Source organism: Siniperca chuatsi, linkage group LG20 (assembly GCF_020085105.1).
Source record: "Siniperca chuatsi isolate FFG_IHB_CAS linkage group LG20, ASM2008510v1, whole genome shotgun sequence".
NCBI lineage: Eukaryota > Metazoa > Chordata > Actinopteri > Centrarchiformes > Sinipercidae > Siniperca > Siniperca chuatsi.
In genome coordinates this window covers 19542963-19560108 of record NC_058061.1, presented here as the reverse complement: position 1 = coordinate 19560108, position 17146 = coordinate 19542963, and the positions used below count along the sequence as shown (strand labels likewise).

Sequence of the window (17146 nt, the reverse complement as noted above, 5' to 3'; positions counted from 1 at the left end):
CAGATGTATAACTTTTTGTATGTCACTTTTTCATTATTGTGATATGGTGATTAATAACCTAATACAACTGTCTCATTGATAATGGCAATCATTTTGTCAGTTTTGTCCATCACAAGTCAAGGTCTGGCGCAAGTGTGGCAGAAACTAAAACCTTATCAATAAACTGAGGAAAAACACATCTCTCTGCACCTATCACTAAGTCAACTGCAACATTAAAATGCCACGCTTACTACGCTCACTTTGACTGACTGGCATGAGGTGATGATGACATGACAATGATGATGAAAAGTTCTATTGTTGTACATGTGTGTAAACTGGTCTAGACTTTACCATTCCAGGAGGCCAACATCTTGGTGTCCAGATGTGGGCGTGGCCGACGCTTCCTCACTTCTGCCATTTTGGCTCTGGCGGAGGCCAGGAGCTCGTTGACTTTCTCAACACTGATGCCAAAGTGAGCAGCCGTTAACTCCACTGAATAACGCACGATCAGCACATTCTGGCCCTGCAGCTCCCCGTGGGGGTCCTGGCAACATACAGTACAGGGGATAAGAGGGTGTTCAAAGAAATGAACTCATACTGACTGCAACAGATGTCATGTTGTAACACCTTAAACTGAATAAAATGAAACAAGTGATTAAACAGTCTGCATTACCTCTTCAATCTACATGATTATTTTCATGACTTTTTGATTAATTTGTCCACATAAGCACCAAGTTTTTCTACTTCCATCGTTCCCTCCATCCATCCATCCACCCTTTCACCTCTAACTGCAATCCAAGCACGCATTGCAGCGGCCACGTGTGACATAATAAAAATTAAGAGTACCTGTTCTGGAGCAACATTGCCTTGCACCTTCACGCCATAGTGGTGCATGAAGATGTCTGCCTGTGTGGCAGATCCAGTGGCGCCCTCCACCACATCTGGCAACAGTTCCCGAACTTCTGAGGCTGTCCAGACACAGAAAGCCCCTTCACGCTTTTCTGGTCCCCCTGATGCTGGGACAGAGTCTGCATCCTCTGCACTGTAGAAACCCCCTGACTGTTTCAGACAATAGACAGTAATGGAGGAGGTAGAAGGAGAGGGAGAACTGCTATTTAATGGCAAGCTAATTTAAGTATAGGAATTATGAGGTATGTAAGGTACATACAGCAGCCTTCATATTTCACAGTAAACATTCTGTGCAGTCACATGGTGAATAGATGATGATGAACAACTGCTTGACAACATGCAAATGGCTGTGAAAGTTGCATGAAATAGTCAGTAGTCAAGCTTTTCTTTAGTCAAACTAGCCTGGATAAGAGCACTAAATTAAACTGCAGGGTGGATATTTTTGTTTCATCAATGAATCAAGGCTTCAACATTGCTGTGCTGACAAATTATCTTCTGATAATTAATGGTACCTGAAGTTGGGGAACAGAGGTAAAAATTTGTTGTATAAGGGATGGCGACAAGTTGGCGATAAAGTTAACCGCTTTAGTCCCACTGACTGGGAACATGTGAGGGTGAAATCAGGTTTAAGAAGTTAAACGATAGTTAAAATGAAATACATAAGTAGGTGTCACCATGTCCTATGGTGTTTGATGCACACCACATAATCTTTAACGTCCCCCGTTCGAATCCGGCTGGGGACCTTTGAAACATGTCATCTATCCCCATGTTTCCTGTCTGCCTCTTTACTATATACTATCAATTAAAAAGCAAAAATGGACAAAAAAAACATCTTTAAAGAGTAACTTAACACCAGTCTGAAAAGCAGTGTTTCAATGTCTTCTCTGTTTGAAAGTTTCAAGTCTGTCTCCAACCACAGCCAGCAACACTGATGGGTGTGGTGCTCAATTGTGCCTGTAACCACACCCAACACAATGGTATTTATGTAAGCCCTGAGAGAGAGCTAACATGATTGTCATTCCAAGTGTTGAAATGGAAAATCTGATAATCGATTAACACTGTTTAGATTGAGAGAAACGTGAAAATGACTCTCGGTAAAAACAAAACAGCCAGTTTTGAGGAAAGAGACTTCCTTTACACTTGAAGGGTCTGATTATACACAGTATTATGTGAGCCCTCTCAGGGCCTGTATAAATCCTGTGAACAGTATTTTTACAGTCATGATGGGAACTTGAGGAGTCTACCTCGCTGAGGGAAGATCCCAGCCATTGTAGCACAAAAAACAAACAAACCATACAGTCCATAGTAAATTACCTTTGCGACATTACTTCATTAGCGTATAATTACATAATAAATCTTGGGGAATATAATGATTAGAACGAGTGTGGTTTTAATTGTGTGCCCCGTTCACTGCTGTCGACTCATTAATCAAAACGAGAAAAGGGTTGACCCTCAGAGGAGAGCAAGGGGTTTAAGAGCTTTTTGTCAACAGGGTCCCACCCCTTGCCCTCGAGGATGTACGAACACTCAGACGTGAACATACTGGTTATCTCCTGGTGGAATTTACCGTTATTGTTCGTGCTTTGTCAGCAGTGGATGTGCCTCTACTCATCGTGTGGAAATTAGTTTATAGCTAACCGATACTGCTAGCTCACCTCGCACCACTGAGTTAGCTAACGTTACAGCTCAGCCAAGGACGCCATTAATGTTTACGTCTTGCGATGTCACGAGCCTCTCGTCCTGAGTAGAGGCGGTTGGTGGGTCTAGTTTGATAGAAAGAAAATTTGGTCCCCATAAAACCAGTAACACAACAACATGCACACATACACACACAGAAGTCCTAACAAGGCTGTAGATGATTCACCTTGTCACTCAGGTCTCTGGAGACGTAGAGCAGTATGTCCTTAGCCACATCTGCAAAGAGCTGCTCACCCGATACCTGGAAAAGCAGAAACACATTGCGCACGCCTGCTTCGATTCATGATTTAACCATAACATAACCTTAAAGATACCGTCATGTGATTTATATGCAGGATATTAACTGCTGAATTTGATGCAAATGCTGAGGTAGTTGCTATACCCTCATTAAACACAAGCACTTACTGTATGTGTGTCTGTATTTGAGTTTGCCTGCATGCTTGTGTCCTAATTAATTTTTTGTTTCTGTCTCTGTCCACTCTGGAAAACAGGCCAGCCCAGTATATACTCACAGCATACATGTGAGAAAACTAAAAACTATGGCATTCAGATTCCAGTTCTTATTGCTGCATCTTAATTTAACACTGTCCAGTGCAGTGGAAACAGGTTCAAATCTATTTGAATTGATTTCTTTTTGAAAAATATCTGCATATTTTTAAGTAAAAATTGGTAAAAACTGAAAACAACAAGCCTTACAAATTACCCAACTGTGATATGTGTGTATTAGCACCTTCACTGTCATTATGAGTGTTTGTATTTACTCTCTAAGTCTAAGTCTCACACCAATGATTTTCACTGAATGGGTAATATGGGGATAAATTACTTGGATAAGAGAGAGACAGAATGATGGAGGGATACCCTGACAGATACACAAATAAGAACACACACACAGCCACAGATACAGAGACAATCACACACACCTGGGAGGCAGTTATGTAGGCTACAGCCAGCTGAGCCTGGTCGTACAACATCTTTTCAAAGTGGGGAACATGCCATGAGGAATCTGTAGAGTAACGATGAAAACCCTGCGGAAGAGAGATACAGTATATACTGTCTGATAGTAATATTCAGTTAAAATTATCTATATTATAACAACCAATACTACACTGCTCCGGCAAGCTTCTCTCCTGTGATGCAACTTGCAAAGCATATCTGACCTGAACTGAAAGAATAGAACCCAAAACATAATCATGTTCATACAGTGAGACATACAGTACATCTAGGTGTTTGTGAGTGTGTCAACAAACTAGCTGCAAATAACGGTTACTTTCATTATCGCTTAATCTGATGACAATTGGCTTTATCGATTAATTCATAATTTTGTCAATAACATGTCAGAAAACAGTTAAAAATGCCCATTCTCACTTCTCAGAGCCCTACATGACGTCTTCAAATTGCTTTTCGACTCAAACATGTATGAACCTGTGCCACATGGTCGTGGATGCCTCCCAGCGCCATCATGCGGAGTGTGTGCAAGGCCATCTGAAGAGCCTCGATCCCTTCTGAGGTGGAGCGATTCACAGACCAGTAAGTCATGAGGAACATCAGATTCACTATGGAGGGAGGGAGAGAAAGATAAAAAGAGAGAGAGTCAGATGAAGAGCATTCAACAGGCCCAGCAGGGCTGGAAGCCTGAAACATGTCCGCTGTGGGTCTTGCTGAGTCTACCTGGTGTGGGGAACTTGGGAGCATCTCTAAAGCCACCATACTCCTCCTCGTAGGAATGCGCCAACTGCTGGAAGCAGCGATTAGCAACATCTGGGGCCAGAGGAGGACTCTCTCCTGGGTTTGCAGCAACGGCCGTACCTTTCTTTAGAGCTTCAAGGATCCTCTCGCCGCTGGACTCCAAAGCAGGACGGTTATTCTGCCACTGAGGATCAGAAGTCATACTTGTGATATGTAGGGATGACATAGATAGTGCATAAGGCTGAGACCTAACTACATAACTTTATAAAACCCTGAAAACACTAAATATGCAACGCGTCAACTCGAAATCTCAGATGTTCTTGTTCTTGCGTGGTAAACATGCTCGCACTTGTTGATGACTTGGATTTGATTGACTTTGTCCTCTGATGCTGTTGTGAAGCCCGATCTTCCCCACACATCAATTATATCTCATGAAATGTATTGTTTAAATGGGCCAAACGCAGGGGTAAAGAATAACATAAAACTGAATTTGTAAAACTCAAAGACTGAGAAAAAAGACTTTATAGAAGTGTTTGAGCAAAGTCCTGTTTTACCTGTTCCATGATTCTGGTGAGAACTGTTTTGAGCCCAGGTCTTCCTCCATGGTCTCTAGGAGGGAAGTAGGTACCTCCAATGAAAGGTCGTAGGTCAGGGGTCAACCATACACTCATGGGCCATCCTCCACCTCCACTTGTTGCCTGTAGACATTAGCAACCAAAAGTAATGAGAGTATTAGCAGAGGAAAAATAAAAGGCTTGTGTGAGAAAACCTAAATGTAAGCACACGTGTACACACACCTGTACAAAGGTCATGTAGACCTTATCCACATCAGGTCTCTCTTCTCGGTCTAATTTGATGCAGACAAAGTTGTCACTAAGGATTTTGCCAATTTCCTCATCTTCGAAAGACTCCCTCTCCATAACATGGCACCAATGACAAGTTGAGTAGCCCACTGATGGTCAGAGAGAGATTTATAGGAGACAGATGTGTCATTTTCCAGTACAAGCACAACTACAGTGAGTCAGTATGACATCATGTGAAAAGCGAGTGTTTCAATTTCCAAATTTACTGTTATCTCATATCAGAGGTATGATTTACATGGAGTAATTTCCCTTTTCTCATACTGACACATAAGGAAATTCAGAGGGGCTTCTTACCTGATAAAAAGATCGGTTTGTCTTCATTTTTTGCTTTGTCAAAAGCATCTTGACCCCATGGATACCTGAAACAAACATGACATTAGATTATAAATGACATTATATCAGCTTTCAGAAATGTGTGCCTATCTGTAGTTTAAAGGCCCTCACCAGTCAACAGGGTTGTGTGCATGTTGGAGCAGGTAGGGCGACCTCTCCTTGGCTAACCTGTTGGTGTGTCTGTGAGGGGTGGATGATGGCCCTTCACCCCCTGACGCCATGCTCATAAAGACAGATGAACTGGACACACAAACATATTTACAATTTTAGTCACTGTTTGTTGGCGGCAATGTAGAGAAATCTTCAGAAGCCAGACATCTTATAAAAAGGTTTATTTTGTGTGCCTTTAGTTACGCCAGATATCCCATTGAACAAGAAATTTTAAAAAAGAAAAAAAAACAGACTGCTACAGCCAGTGTTGCCAACTTGGCGACTTGGTTGCTAGATTTAGCGATTTTTCAGGCCCTCTTAGCGACTTTATTTCTAAAAGGCGACTAGCGACAAATTTAGCAACCTATTCAGACCATCAGCGAAAAGGCGAGAAATATATTCAAATATATTACATTGTAATTCATTCCCACGAATTCTGCACGGCTCCTCTGCCAACAGCGCCGGGGCCTCTCTCTCCCTCTCCTCTTGCGCTGAGGCATGTGGGGCAGGCAGCTTCTCTCACTCTTTCTCATCGGTTCTCTGGATTAGGATGTTACAGCTTGTAAATATGTTCACTTGAGCTTCTCTCTCACTCTTTCTCTCTGGATCAAGATGTTTCTACAGGTTGTAAATATGTAAATACTTTGTTTGATCTTGTAAATATTTAAATAGTTTGTCTGATCTTCTCCCTCTCTGTTTTATTTATTTTAATTTTATTTACTTTTTTTTTCTTCAGATATATGATGTCCCTGTAGTGAGCTTGTGATTATTTGGCCAAAAATGTGTCTATATATCTCCCTCACTGCTTTAAGATTTATGCAAAAGAATGCGCAATGACATCTTCAACATGCAAATGAGCGTATGACATCATCTGGCGACTTTTGGAGCTAGTGCTAGGTACTTTCATTGGAAAAGAGTTGGCAACACTGGCTACAGGAGAAGTTTTAATTCATTATCTTGGTGCTTTAATACCTCTGCATAAATGAAAACATCTCATGGACTTGTTTTTTGTGAATGACATTGACAGCTATATACAAGAAAATTATTATATTGCTCTTGTGTTATCATGTTCATCGACAGTCCCTATGCTAACTAGGAAATATGGTACCCCCTGACGGCTATATTATTAAGCTTCATTAATGTTAAACACACTTGTCATTCATTGAAATACTGTTGGAAGTTTGAAAGCTGAAAAAAAAACATACATCCAGAAGGCCTATGCACTAATATATCACTTAATAGATCTTTTGCATGTCATAGCAGGGAAAGCACAGGTGTAATTAATAATGTTACAAATGGCTACATTCCATATAGGTGTTCCAGTTGCAGGGTGATTATGCATGTTTGTTTACTAGGACAGTTAACTGGAATGCAGCCATCACTAATTAATGCTATTAGTAACACCTGAGCTTTTCCTGCCATGACAAGAGGTGGTGAAAGAAATACTCAGATGCTTTACTTAAGGAAAAGTAGCAACACCACAGTGTAGAAATGCAGTTTGAAAGTAAAAGTCCTGCATTCAAAATTTCACTTAAGTAAAAGTCTTAATCCATCCATAATAATACATCATAATTTATTTGCTGATTATATTTTGTATTATTAATCTGAATCTGCAAAGTAGTAACTAAAATGACCAAATAAATGCAGTAGAGTAAAAAGTATAATATTTGCCTCTGAAATGTAGTATAGATGAAGTAATGTCAGAAAATGGAAATACTGAAGTCAAGTATAAGTATCTGAAAAATGTACTTAAGTACAGTACTTGAGTGAATGTAGTAAGTTACTTTCCACCACTGCAGAAAAGGGCAACATTTATTGCCAATGTAATGTTAACCAATTACAACTCATCCTGGTTTTGACAGCGTGAAGCCAAGCTACTGTTTTAAACTTTACGACGTTAGTCAGCTTGAAGTTGTTTTCATGCATATCACTAAAACGAATTAGTAAAACGCTGCCAGCTAGCTGATATTAAAGAAGCTTGTTCAGCAGCTCCCTACTACAGCTGGAGTAGCTGTCAAGCACTGTAACTGTTAGCCAATGAACAGTCATGTGGACTCCGATTTGAATATTCCCTAGTTTAATGTAACTTTGCTAATAGGCAAAGGTTATTGCCCCGAAAAACACGACTGAAAATAGTTTCCGATATGTTAGACCATTTTTTGAAATTCGGCTATAACACATATAGCTATGACACATGGACACATATCTATTTGATTTTTTTAGGTCAATTAGGTTAGCTATATTTTACCGTTAGCAGGTTAGGGGGTGGCTGTAGACTTACCAAGCAAACCAGTTAGAAAAACTGACAAATTATTAGACATAACCTAGATAAGTGCTGCTTGGTTGATCTAACTAGTTACACCGATTTAAAATACGAGGCATTTGGACCGTCGTTAAATGCCTTTACTCACAGAGGCATGTTGCCTGGCAATAGTTAATGTTAGGGACATATTTATTTGTATGTTTTTGTAATGGAGTTTCGCGTAGCTCTTCTATTCGTCCAAAAGCAAGTCCACAATCGTCACACCAACTATTAAGCAAGCGACATAACACTTCCCAACATTTGACGCGCCATGACTTTTGTTGCTAAATTAACGCTGGGCATGTTTGCTGCAACTTGTCAAAGTACAGCACATCTAGCGTTAGCGTTAGCAACCTATTAGCCGTGTTGGCTTTACCTGAGGTAGCAGGCCGGCTGGGGATGGAGGAGCGGTAACCTATCGCTTGGTGGTGGGTGGGGAATGTGTCTGAAGCACCTAACGTTAATGTTACCCCCTGAGTTCTGCTGTGGACTATCCGCTCCTAAAAAAGCTACAGTTAAAAGGCGTGCAGGCTCCACCCGGCTATTTTTGGACGCCGACCGACGCCATGCTAATCTTAACATCCTAATCCATCAAGTGTGGCGCTTACTTACTTTAGCAAGCTAACGTTAGCTACTTTGTTAAAACAGACCAGCCAAAATGTACAGGCATGAGGTGAACACTTTATTGCAGGACCATAAATTGACACGTGATGGCGCGCCAACAGGCAATGAACATTCAAAACAATCACTGTGTGTGTGGGTTCTTCTAATAATACATCATTAGTTTGTGAGTGAGTGAATTCATTGTAAAGGAAAAACAGTGAAAACAAGTTGGGTTTTTTTAAGACAGAAGGAAATGAGACGTGTTTCCACTATGCTTCTACACACGTTTCGAAATATTGAGCTTGACAACCGTTGAGACAAAGCCGTCACGAGTCACCAAGTCTGAGGCGACAATGTTCATAGGTGTTTTTTCAGCTTGCTCTTCCACCCACTGCAGCAGCTTTGGCAGACTCCTCCCTATGACGTTGACAAGGTTGTCACAAAGGCGAAGGATGTACCTGAGTGTCCTGGCATCATCTGGCAGAGTCAGGTTCAAGCCACATACAAAGAAACCTGCAGGTCATGGGGGGCACAATGCAAAGACCACATATAATTATTATTATTATAATAGTAAAATAGTAATTGTAGTGTTAATATTAATAAATTAGTAATAATAGGAATGAAAGCTATGGGAAAGATAATGTCAGTATTAGTAACAGAGCAAATAACAACAACTGTAGTAGCAGTTGTCGAGCAGGAACATGGGGGCAGCAGGTGCCCCACAACCACAGATACAGCCTCTGCAGCTCCGGAGGCAGAAGTGCCTGTTGAAAGTGACAGAAGGAGAGAGGAGAGAAACGAGAAAGCACAAAACTACGGGAGAGAGAAGATGTTGAGTTAGTAACATGCAGTAATGGGATAAAAATGCATACAGATGGAGAGGGAGAGAAGGAGAGAGGAAAGAGGTGCATCATGGGAAGCCTCCCGGCAGTCTAGGCCTATAGCAGCATAACTAAGGGATGGTTCAGGGCTCACCCAAGCCAGCCCTAATTATAAGCTTTATCAAAGAGGAAAGTCTTTAGCCTACTCTTAAATGTGGAGATGGTGTCTGCCTCCCGAACCCAAACTGGGACCTGATTCCACAGGAGAGGAGCTTGATAACTGAAGGCTCTGGCTCCCATTCTACTTTTGGAGACTCTAGGAACCACAAGTAACCCTGCATCCTGGGAGCGCAGTGTTCTAGTCAGATAATATGGTATTATGAGATCTTTAAGATACGATGGTGCCTGACCATTAAGAGCTTTGTAGGTGAGGAGAAGGATTTTAAATTCTATTCTAGATTTTACAGGGAGCCAGTGCAGAGAAGCTAATATTGGAGAAATATGATTTATTTTCATAGTTCTTGTCAGTACACGTGCCGCAGCATTCTGGATCAACTGGAGAGTCTTAAGGGACTTATTCGGGCAGCCAGATAATAAGGAATTGCAGTAGTCCAGCCTAGAAGTAACAAATGCATGCACTAAATTTTCGGCATCATTTTGAGACAGGATGTGCCTGATTTTTGCAATATTATGTAGGTGAAGAAGGCAGACCTTGAAGTTTGTGGGAGTTAAAGGATAAATCCTGATCAAAGATAACTCTGAGGTTCCTTACGGTGCTGCTGGAGGCCAGGGCAATGCCATCTAGAGTAACTATATCTTTAGATAATTTGTCTTGGAGGTGTTTGGGGCCAAGTACAATAACTTCAGCTTTGTCTGAGTTTAACATTAGAAAATTGCAGGTCATCCAGGTCTTTATGTCCTTAAGGCATGCTTGAAGTTTAGCTAACTGGTTAGTTTCATCCGGCTTGATCGATAGATATAATTGGGTATCATCTACATAGCTCAGCAATCACTTCATAGAAATATTTAAAATGGCTCTGCTCTTGAATCATCATGCAGGAGATTATGCATAAATAACTTTGTCACTGAACAGATTTGGTGAGTAGAGACATTTACAGTAAGAAAGACATTATCAGCCCTGGCCACCAAAGTAGAAACCACACCCTTTATTGTTTACAGCATAGGGGTGAGTATTGTTAAAATGGGACACTTTCTGAAAATGTGCATTCTGGAACTATTTACTTCATCATCCCAATGCCTTAGCTCCCAACTTGATACAGTTCTATAAACATTCACCCCCTTTACAATATGCAGAATAAAAAATATTCAAACATAGAATCGATGACTCCCTCTCAAACACGATACGTCTTGAGACAATGTTTTTACAGGCGCTACTAGCAAAATGGGACACCTTCATTGTCACAATGGGACACCTTATATTTTGATATAAAAAAGAAAAATTAAAGAAGACATTTTAATGTCTTCAAATAACCATATAATGTAAATACAACAACACAATTGAGATACGTATGTGAAACATTAAAAAGTATTTAGCATTTTGTTTGCCCTTTTCTTTTTTTAAAATGCAAACAGGGCTTTCAAAACAATTTGATAAAACATCAGAAAGCTGTCATTTCACTTTCCGTTGTGATTCTGGAATCAAGTGTCACTGCATGCGATGCCACGCCCACTTATATGTCATCACATCCATGTGACTTTTTTTCCCTGATCAGGTACCCTTTCAGCAATGCATAAGCAATTGGTTTTGGGTTATTTTCTGTATTCCTTGAAGATATTCATTGCAAAGCTTAACTGTCCCAATTTAACAATACTTACCTACTTAAACCTATTTTGCTGCAGGAACAGAGAAAACTCACAGGGAAGAGGTCTTCGTGTTTCCAAAGCCCGACGAAGTTCTGATTTAACTTCCGTGGGGTCCATACTCTTGCCATAGTAATAAGTTATTTTACTCCATATCTCAGGGTGCTGATTTGCCGGATAATCATATGAAACTATGACGTTTCTGCCTTGGTCCCAGCATCTCTTCAGGGTAGGAATGTCCTGTTGTGATACATTGAAAGAGTTTGTTTTGGAAGTGGTATAAGCTCAAGTTCTTTTTATTTAAAAGCCATAGTAGCTTACAGTAGGTACTTTAATGACAAGATATGTTTGACTTAATTGGAAAATTCAGTATACTTTACCATTTTATGGAAGAGTTTGGCTCTGAACAAGGTCTTGATGAAGTTGATAAGATGGATGTGGAGGTGCTCTTCTATCTTTTTGTCAAACCCCTTGAAGTGGGATAAAGCCAGGATGAGGATCTCTTTGGGGTGCCTCTCTGCCCAGTCATTTATGATGTTGAGAACAGTCTGATCACAAGTGCAGAATGGTAGTTCTCAATACAGTTGGCATCACATAAAGATATCTTCTCTGTTCCTCTTTTTCTTAAACATACATTTTATACATTTTCATTTGGTTTTACTTATTTAAACATTGCAGCCTTGATGCATGGTCAACTATCAAAAATAGCTCAACTGCAAACCAATAGAAAAAGTTATTTAGTTATTCTGATCTGACCTTTTGCGGATATGCATGATACCATATAGAGCCTGTGAATTTTTTCTATCCTTGTTTCACTTGGTAATTTGGATTATTTCTGTATCAGTAACATACCAAAGTACCTCCCCACAGCACTGGTCACAAGTCCACTTTTGACAAAACCTGAAAGTGATGATGAAATCTTTTTACTGAGTGATTTTACTATGTTCAGGGCCATAGTCAGGATTTTAGAAATACTGAGGTCATGAGTTCATGCATCCCCCATGCATGTTCATGCAAGTATTTTTTCAGGCATTATTGACTTGAGAGAGGGATGACATGCAATTATGGTTTCTGGCCAGACTCAAACGTTTTCTGTAAGTTATTTATGTATTTATTGGCATAAAAGTGGTCAAATTTAAATATATATAGTCCAAAAAATACGGGAAGCCTATTCCTGATACCACTGGTGACTAATAATCCACAAAGGTTGATTTACTCCTAAATATTGCTTATGTTACATGTTTACATAATGAAAAGAGGCAATGTTCTTATGGTTATACAGTATGGGACATTTCCATCTTCACCTCCACCGACTTCATTACCTGTAAAACAAAAAATTTCGTCTACATGATACAGGATCCATGTGGTAATATACTGTATTTATATAGGTGAAACATCCCGTTCCCTTAAAGAGCGTATCACTGAACATAGAAACTCCATTAAGAGAAGTGATGTAACCAGTCCTGTTGCAATACATTTCAATGAAAAGCAACATCACATTTCATCTATTTTTTATAGGCACAGAGGTGATTAAGTCCAGCCAAAGAGGTGATAATGTCAATTTTCTCAGGAAAAAGAGAGAAGCATTTTGGATTTTCTACTTTAAAAGTTTATTTCCAGGGGGCATGAATGAGGACTTCTCAATTAATGAGTTTTTATAGTGATTTTATGTGGTTTTATAATGGTTTTCTCATATCTGTTTATGATGTATACATTTTTTATTATGTCATTTTTATAATCTTGTTGCTCTTTCCATATATAGTACGTTATAAATAGTTTTATATATTAATGTGTTTTCGAAGCATGCCACATCAAATAGACACATTTTGGGTCAAGGCCTTTTCTGTACAATCTTAGTACCAGCCCTTAGTTGCACCAGCAGTTTATCTACCTAATATGGCATCAACCATGTCCCTTATTAGACCCTCCCCTTGCCTCTCTGCCAGTCTGGGACTACAATTGGCCTGTAGCCACATGACCATGTACCCAACCCGCCTTTGTAGGTGCTCCATTGGCTGATATGTGTATGGATGTATATGATTGGTTGTCTTTCATACTTTTTTACCCTTTTGAATTGTTTTTTTTTCTGCTCCATACCTACCCTATTTAAATGTTGTTTGTAATGTGTTCCATGATGACCCTGATGAAGACCACAAGCTGAGACGCGTTGGTCTAACAAAGTTGTTCTATATACTACAAGTGTTGCTGGAGTTTTGACCTCTTTACCATCTTTACCTCCACATCAGTCAGCGTGTACAGCCCATGATAAAAGTAAAGTCTAGTGGGGTTGGTGTCATTTCTCTTGCGAGCGATCCTCAGGTCAAAGTAGCGAACCCCTGCATCCAGTTGCTTTGTGATGGTCTCCTCCTGCATCACAAGCCATTACAACAGTCAAACAAACACTCCTCTCTCTCTCTTTCTTTATATGCACAAGTAAATTCAGTACTGACAGGTTTTAAACACCATTTACCTGAGTGATCGCCCATTTGCGCACTATTTTACGTGCACAATAAATCTTGCTCAATCTTTTCAGGTTATCAGGCTCTATTATAGCGGAGTTGATGTCCAAGTCATAACTCATTGAGTCATGGCTACCTAGGAAATACAAAACACACACACATAGAAACACACATAGTGTTTAGTGTGTTTAGTGCTAATTAGCCAATGTGAGCGCGCTAAAGCTAGTAAACAAACCAGCTTAACACTAGAATGTTAGCATTGAGATTGTGAGCATGTTAGCATGCTGATGTTAGCATTTAGCTCAAAGCATAGCTGTGCCTCACAGAGCCGCTAGCAATGGCTGTAGACTTTTAGTCTTGTTCAGATAAATGGAATGATAGTAGATAGATAGGTACTTTATGAATTAAGAAAATTCTCCTACCTCTTCAACTAAATAAAGTATTTAAAAATCCATTGTCAAATGTGAAAAAAATACTGTCAGAAAACTGAAAAAAGGCTTTTTTTATAGCTCATTAAAAGATGTTATGGAGATACATGTTTTTCACATGATAGTAACAATATGCTAATCTTAATGTCCTTGACCCATACACTCTGAAAACTGGGGAAGGTGCTGTGTATTAGTTCAATGCAGTAGCACTGTTACATTATTTCAGCTTCATACCTGGTATGGCCAGATTAAAGAGAGGAATGTTGTGAAGTTCAGGTGGTAGTTGCGACATCCAGTCACAGTAGCTTGTGACGTCACCTCTCCTTTTGCTTTTTTCTGCAGACTTTGTCATCTCAAATTCTACATAAAACAACTCAAAGTCAACCCCTTAACCAATGCAGTCGTTTGTGGCTAATAATGAATAGATTGGCATAAAGAAAAGCACAGACATGAAGGTCAAAAGTTTAGAGGAACACCACTTACCCTGCCGAGGTGATTCTCAGCCTTCCTTGAGTTCTTTATTACCTCAGATTTGACAATGCAGAAGTGTGCAAAGAACTGATATTGTCATAAAGCTGAAAGGTCTTATGCTGCTCAGAGGAGGCTGCAGTATTCAAGTTAATAGCGATGGTTAGAGAAACAAGTGTATCTAGTTGTACAGGTTTTTTCATCACTTATTCTATGAGGAAATCTAAAAATAGAATTGCTTCGGACTTGAATGCTTGATGAAGATGATATGGAGTTCTGCTGAAACTTCCTCATACCGTCAATGTGCACTTAAGTCCAGTAAATATAGTGAGGAAAGAAACATGTTTGTGACTCCCCCCATAAGTTCAGTTTGACATTAACCTTCTTGGAATGTCCTACTATTCAATTTGTGTTGACATGTCCGGTATGTTACACTTTGACTGGCAGGTCTCAATGCCTCTCTGAAATCAGCCCTATCAAGTGCGGAGCATCATGTTAGACCTTTAAGTGGAGACACTCCTGTGATAAGTAAGAATATTTACAACACCCTCTGAGCCATTATTATAATATCCAAGCTCTGAAAGAGTGACCTTTTTCATTTTTCAACCTGTCATCCCACATTTAAAATACAGGAAGCCTAGGAGAAGAAACCTGGAGGGAAAGCCCAAGTAACTATGATGTGGAGGGTTCCTCTATCAGTCAGCAAATGGAGAGAGCCAGGCCACTGTAACAAACCCAGAGAGACCAGGAGGGAGCCAGGCCAGGATTGAGCCAGGCAACAGCACGAAACCGAGAGCACGAGCCCAGAGAGTCTACACCACCATTCCTCCCAGGTGTCAGGCTCCTCAGTCACTTCCATTCATTTTGAGGACTAAGTCTACATATCATACTTTTGAAGTATCAACAAACTGTACAGCAATGTTATGTTATGAACCTAAATGACTAATGTCACTGACTCAACAGTTTGTATGCAGTCCATGTAGAACCAAGTGTAAATGCACAATGTAAACTAAGCTGCAATTACGTGTTGTAAGCATGTCATTTGGATAGCATTATGAATACAGACCCCAAACTACAGATAATATGTTAAAACATGCTGGCGAGGCAGTTTTGTTTTTCAGTGCGAGGTATAAAGTTAGCAAATTTTCTCTTCTGTCTGGGTACACAAGTGTCTGTTCTCCTTCTTTTCAAAATAATACTTTTTTCTGGTGCCAGCTAAACTAGGCAAGACAACTCTTTTTATGAGCTAATGTTGCCATTTTCAAATATTCAATAAAGGAACCATTTCTCACTTGAGGTGTAGTTTGATAAACTGTCAACATTTCACAGAATGCTTAGACTCTTTCTTCCAACACTCCTGAAACATTCCGTGCAAGGCAAAGATACACAGCACACTCAAACTTAAAACAAATTTACCGGATCTGCTTTTATTTTTCAAAGGTTATAAATCTGTAAAGATATATCAAATGCCAAAACAGGTGCATACATTTGACTCAGAATTATCTGTTTTATTGAAATCTGCACAGGAGTAGTTTGTTTATTCTTCAGAAGTATGATATTTAGACATGGTCCCCAAAATGAATGGAAGTGAATGAGGAGCCTGACACCTGGGAGGAATGGTGGTGTTGACAAGGCACAGCAGTGCTCACTATAGCTTACTTGTTGATGCACTTAGATAGAGGTAAGACTGCTGAAACTTGACAAGTTCTACTAAAGTGAAGTCTCTCTTGAAGAATCATTGACCCTTTGTCAAATTACTTTTAAAGCCAAGGAAACTTAAAGAAAAAATATTGCATTCTCAGAATCAGAATCAGCTTTATTGCCAAGTAGGTTTACACATACAAAGAATTTGCTTGCTTGTATTTTGGTGCAAAACAATAAACATAGTAGAAATATAAAGAAAGATAAAGCAAGTACTGCAGGTCAAGAATCATGAATATATAATTGACAATATGGTATTAAATAATATTAAAAATATTATAAGAAAATAATGTACAACATGAGTGTTATTTAAATAACAATAAATAAATAAATATTTTTCTATATTTTTCTTTTTTATTCTCCATTGTTAGCCTGACCATTTGTTACATGGATTTTGCTCAACAGTCAGACTGATATTTGATACTGATTAGAATTCCAGCGCAGGGTTCTCACATTGCTGATGGAAATAAAGGAGAAAGTTAGTGCAGTCCAGGGGGTTATGGACTCCATACAACACTCGCTGGATATTCTGAAGGTCCAAAATAAAGATGAACTGGATGCATTTGAACATCGCCTTGAGGAAGACAGGGAATATAAGAGAAAGTTGGTAGGAACTGCCAACGAAACTTACAGTGCTGTGTGATATCTATATCTTTGGAAAACTTGTTTTTATTGTATTAATCTTTATTTGCATTTATTCTAATGTTACATAAAGTTTACTGCACAGATAAATATAGAAGCTTTCAACCTAATTCTCTCAGGTGGCCCAATACGTTTACAGATTTTACACAGAACAGATTTAATCTAGGTCTATCACCAAACAGATATTGTCCTTAATTTCACGGCTATTGTTACAGAATTCTGCAGTAATGAGTCCTAAAACCCGGATATGAGTTAGCATTTTTGCATTTCCGGTTCCCTCTTC

General features: G+C 39.5%; 2 protein-coding genes across 3 annotated transcripts in view; both read right to left on the bottom strand.

Moving 5' to 3' along the window:
* Positions 1-8642, bottom strand: part of spata20 (spermatogenesis associated 20) — a 43661-nt gene extending 35019 nt beyond the window's left edge. The window contains exons 1-11 of one of the 2 annotated variants that reach the window (XM_044179330.1): positions 8533-8642; positions 5580-5708; positions 5430-5494; positions 5070-5224; positions 4827-4970; positions 4255-4456; positions 4009-4139; positions 3507-3611; positions 2753-2827; positions 826-1038; positions 331-523 (exon numbers count right to left, since the gene is read on the bottom strand). In XM_044179330.1, the coding sequence (XP_044035265.1) occupies positions 331-523; positions 826-1038; positions 2753-2827; positions 3507-3611; positions 4009-4139; positions 4255-4456; positions 4827-4970; positions 5070-5224; positions 5430-5494; positions 5580-5695 (1399 nt within the window). In that variant the 5' untranslated portion in view covers positions 5696-5708; positions 8533-8642. Of the gene's footprint in view, positions 1-330; positions 524-825; positions 1039-2752; positions 2828-3506; positions 3612-4008; positions 4140-4254; positions 4457-4826; positions 4971-5069; positions 5225-5429; positions 5495-5579; positions 5709-8296 lie in introns of both variants that reach the window. The other variant, XM_044179329.1, reaches the window with a different exon arrangement.
* On the bottom strand, positions 8590-14675 carry LOC122867911 (PI-PLC X domain-containing protein 1-like). The gene is made up of 7 exons (XM_044179359.1): positions 14536-14675; positions 14287-14412; positions 13636-13760; positions 13401-13532; positions 11546-11713; positions 11222-11405; positions 8590-9036 (listed from the first exon to the last, which is right to left on the bottom strand). Exons 2-7 carry the CDS (start codon positions 14402-14404, stop codon positions 8801-8803), a joined length of 963 nt encoding a protein of 320 aa, XP_044035294.1. The 5' UTR covers positions 14405-14412; positions 14536-14675; the 3' UTR covers positions 8590-8800.
* Between the last annotated feature and the right edge of the window lie 2471 nt (positions 14676-17146).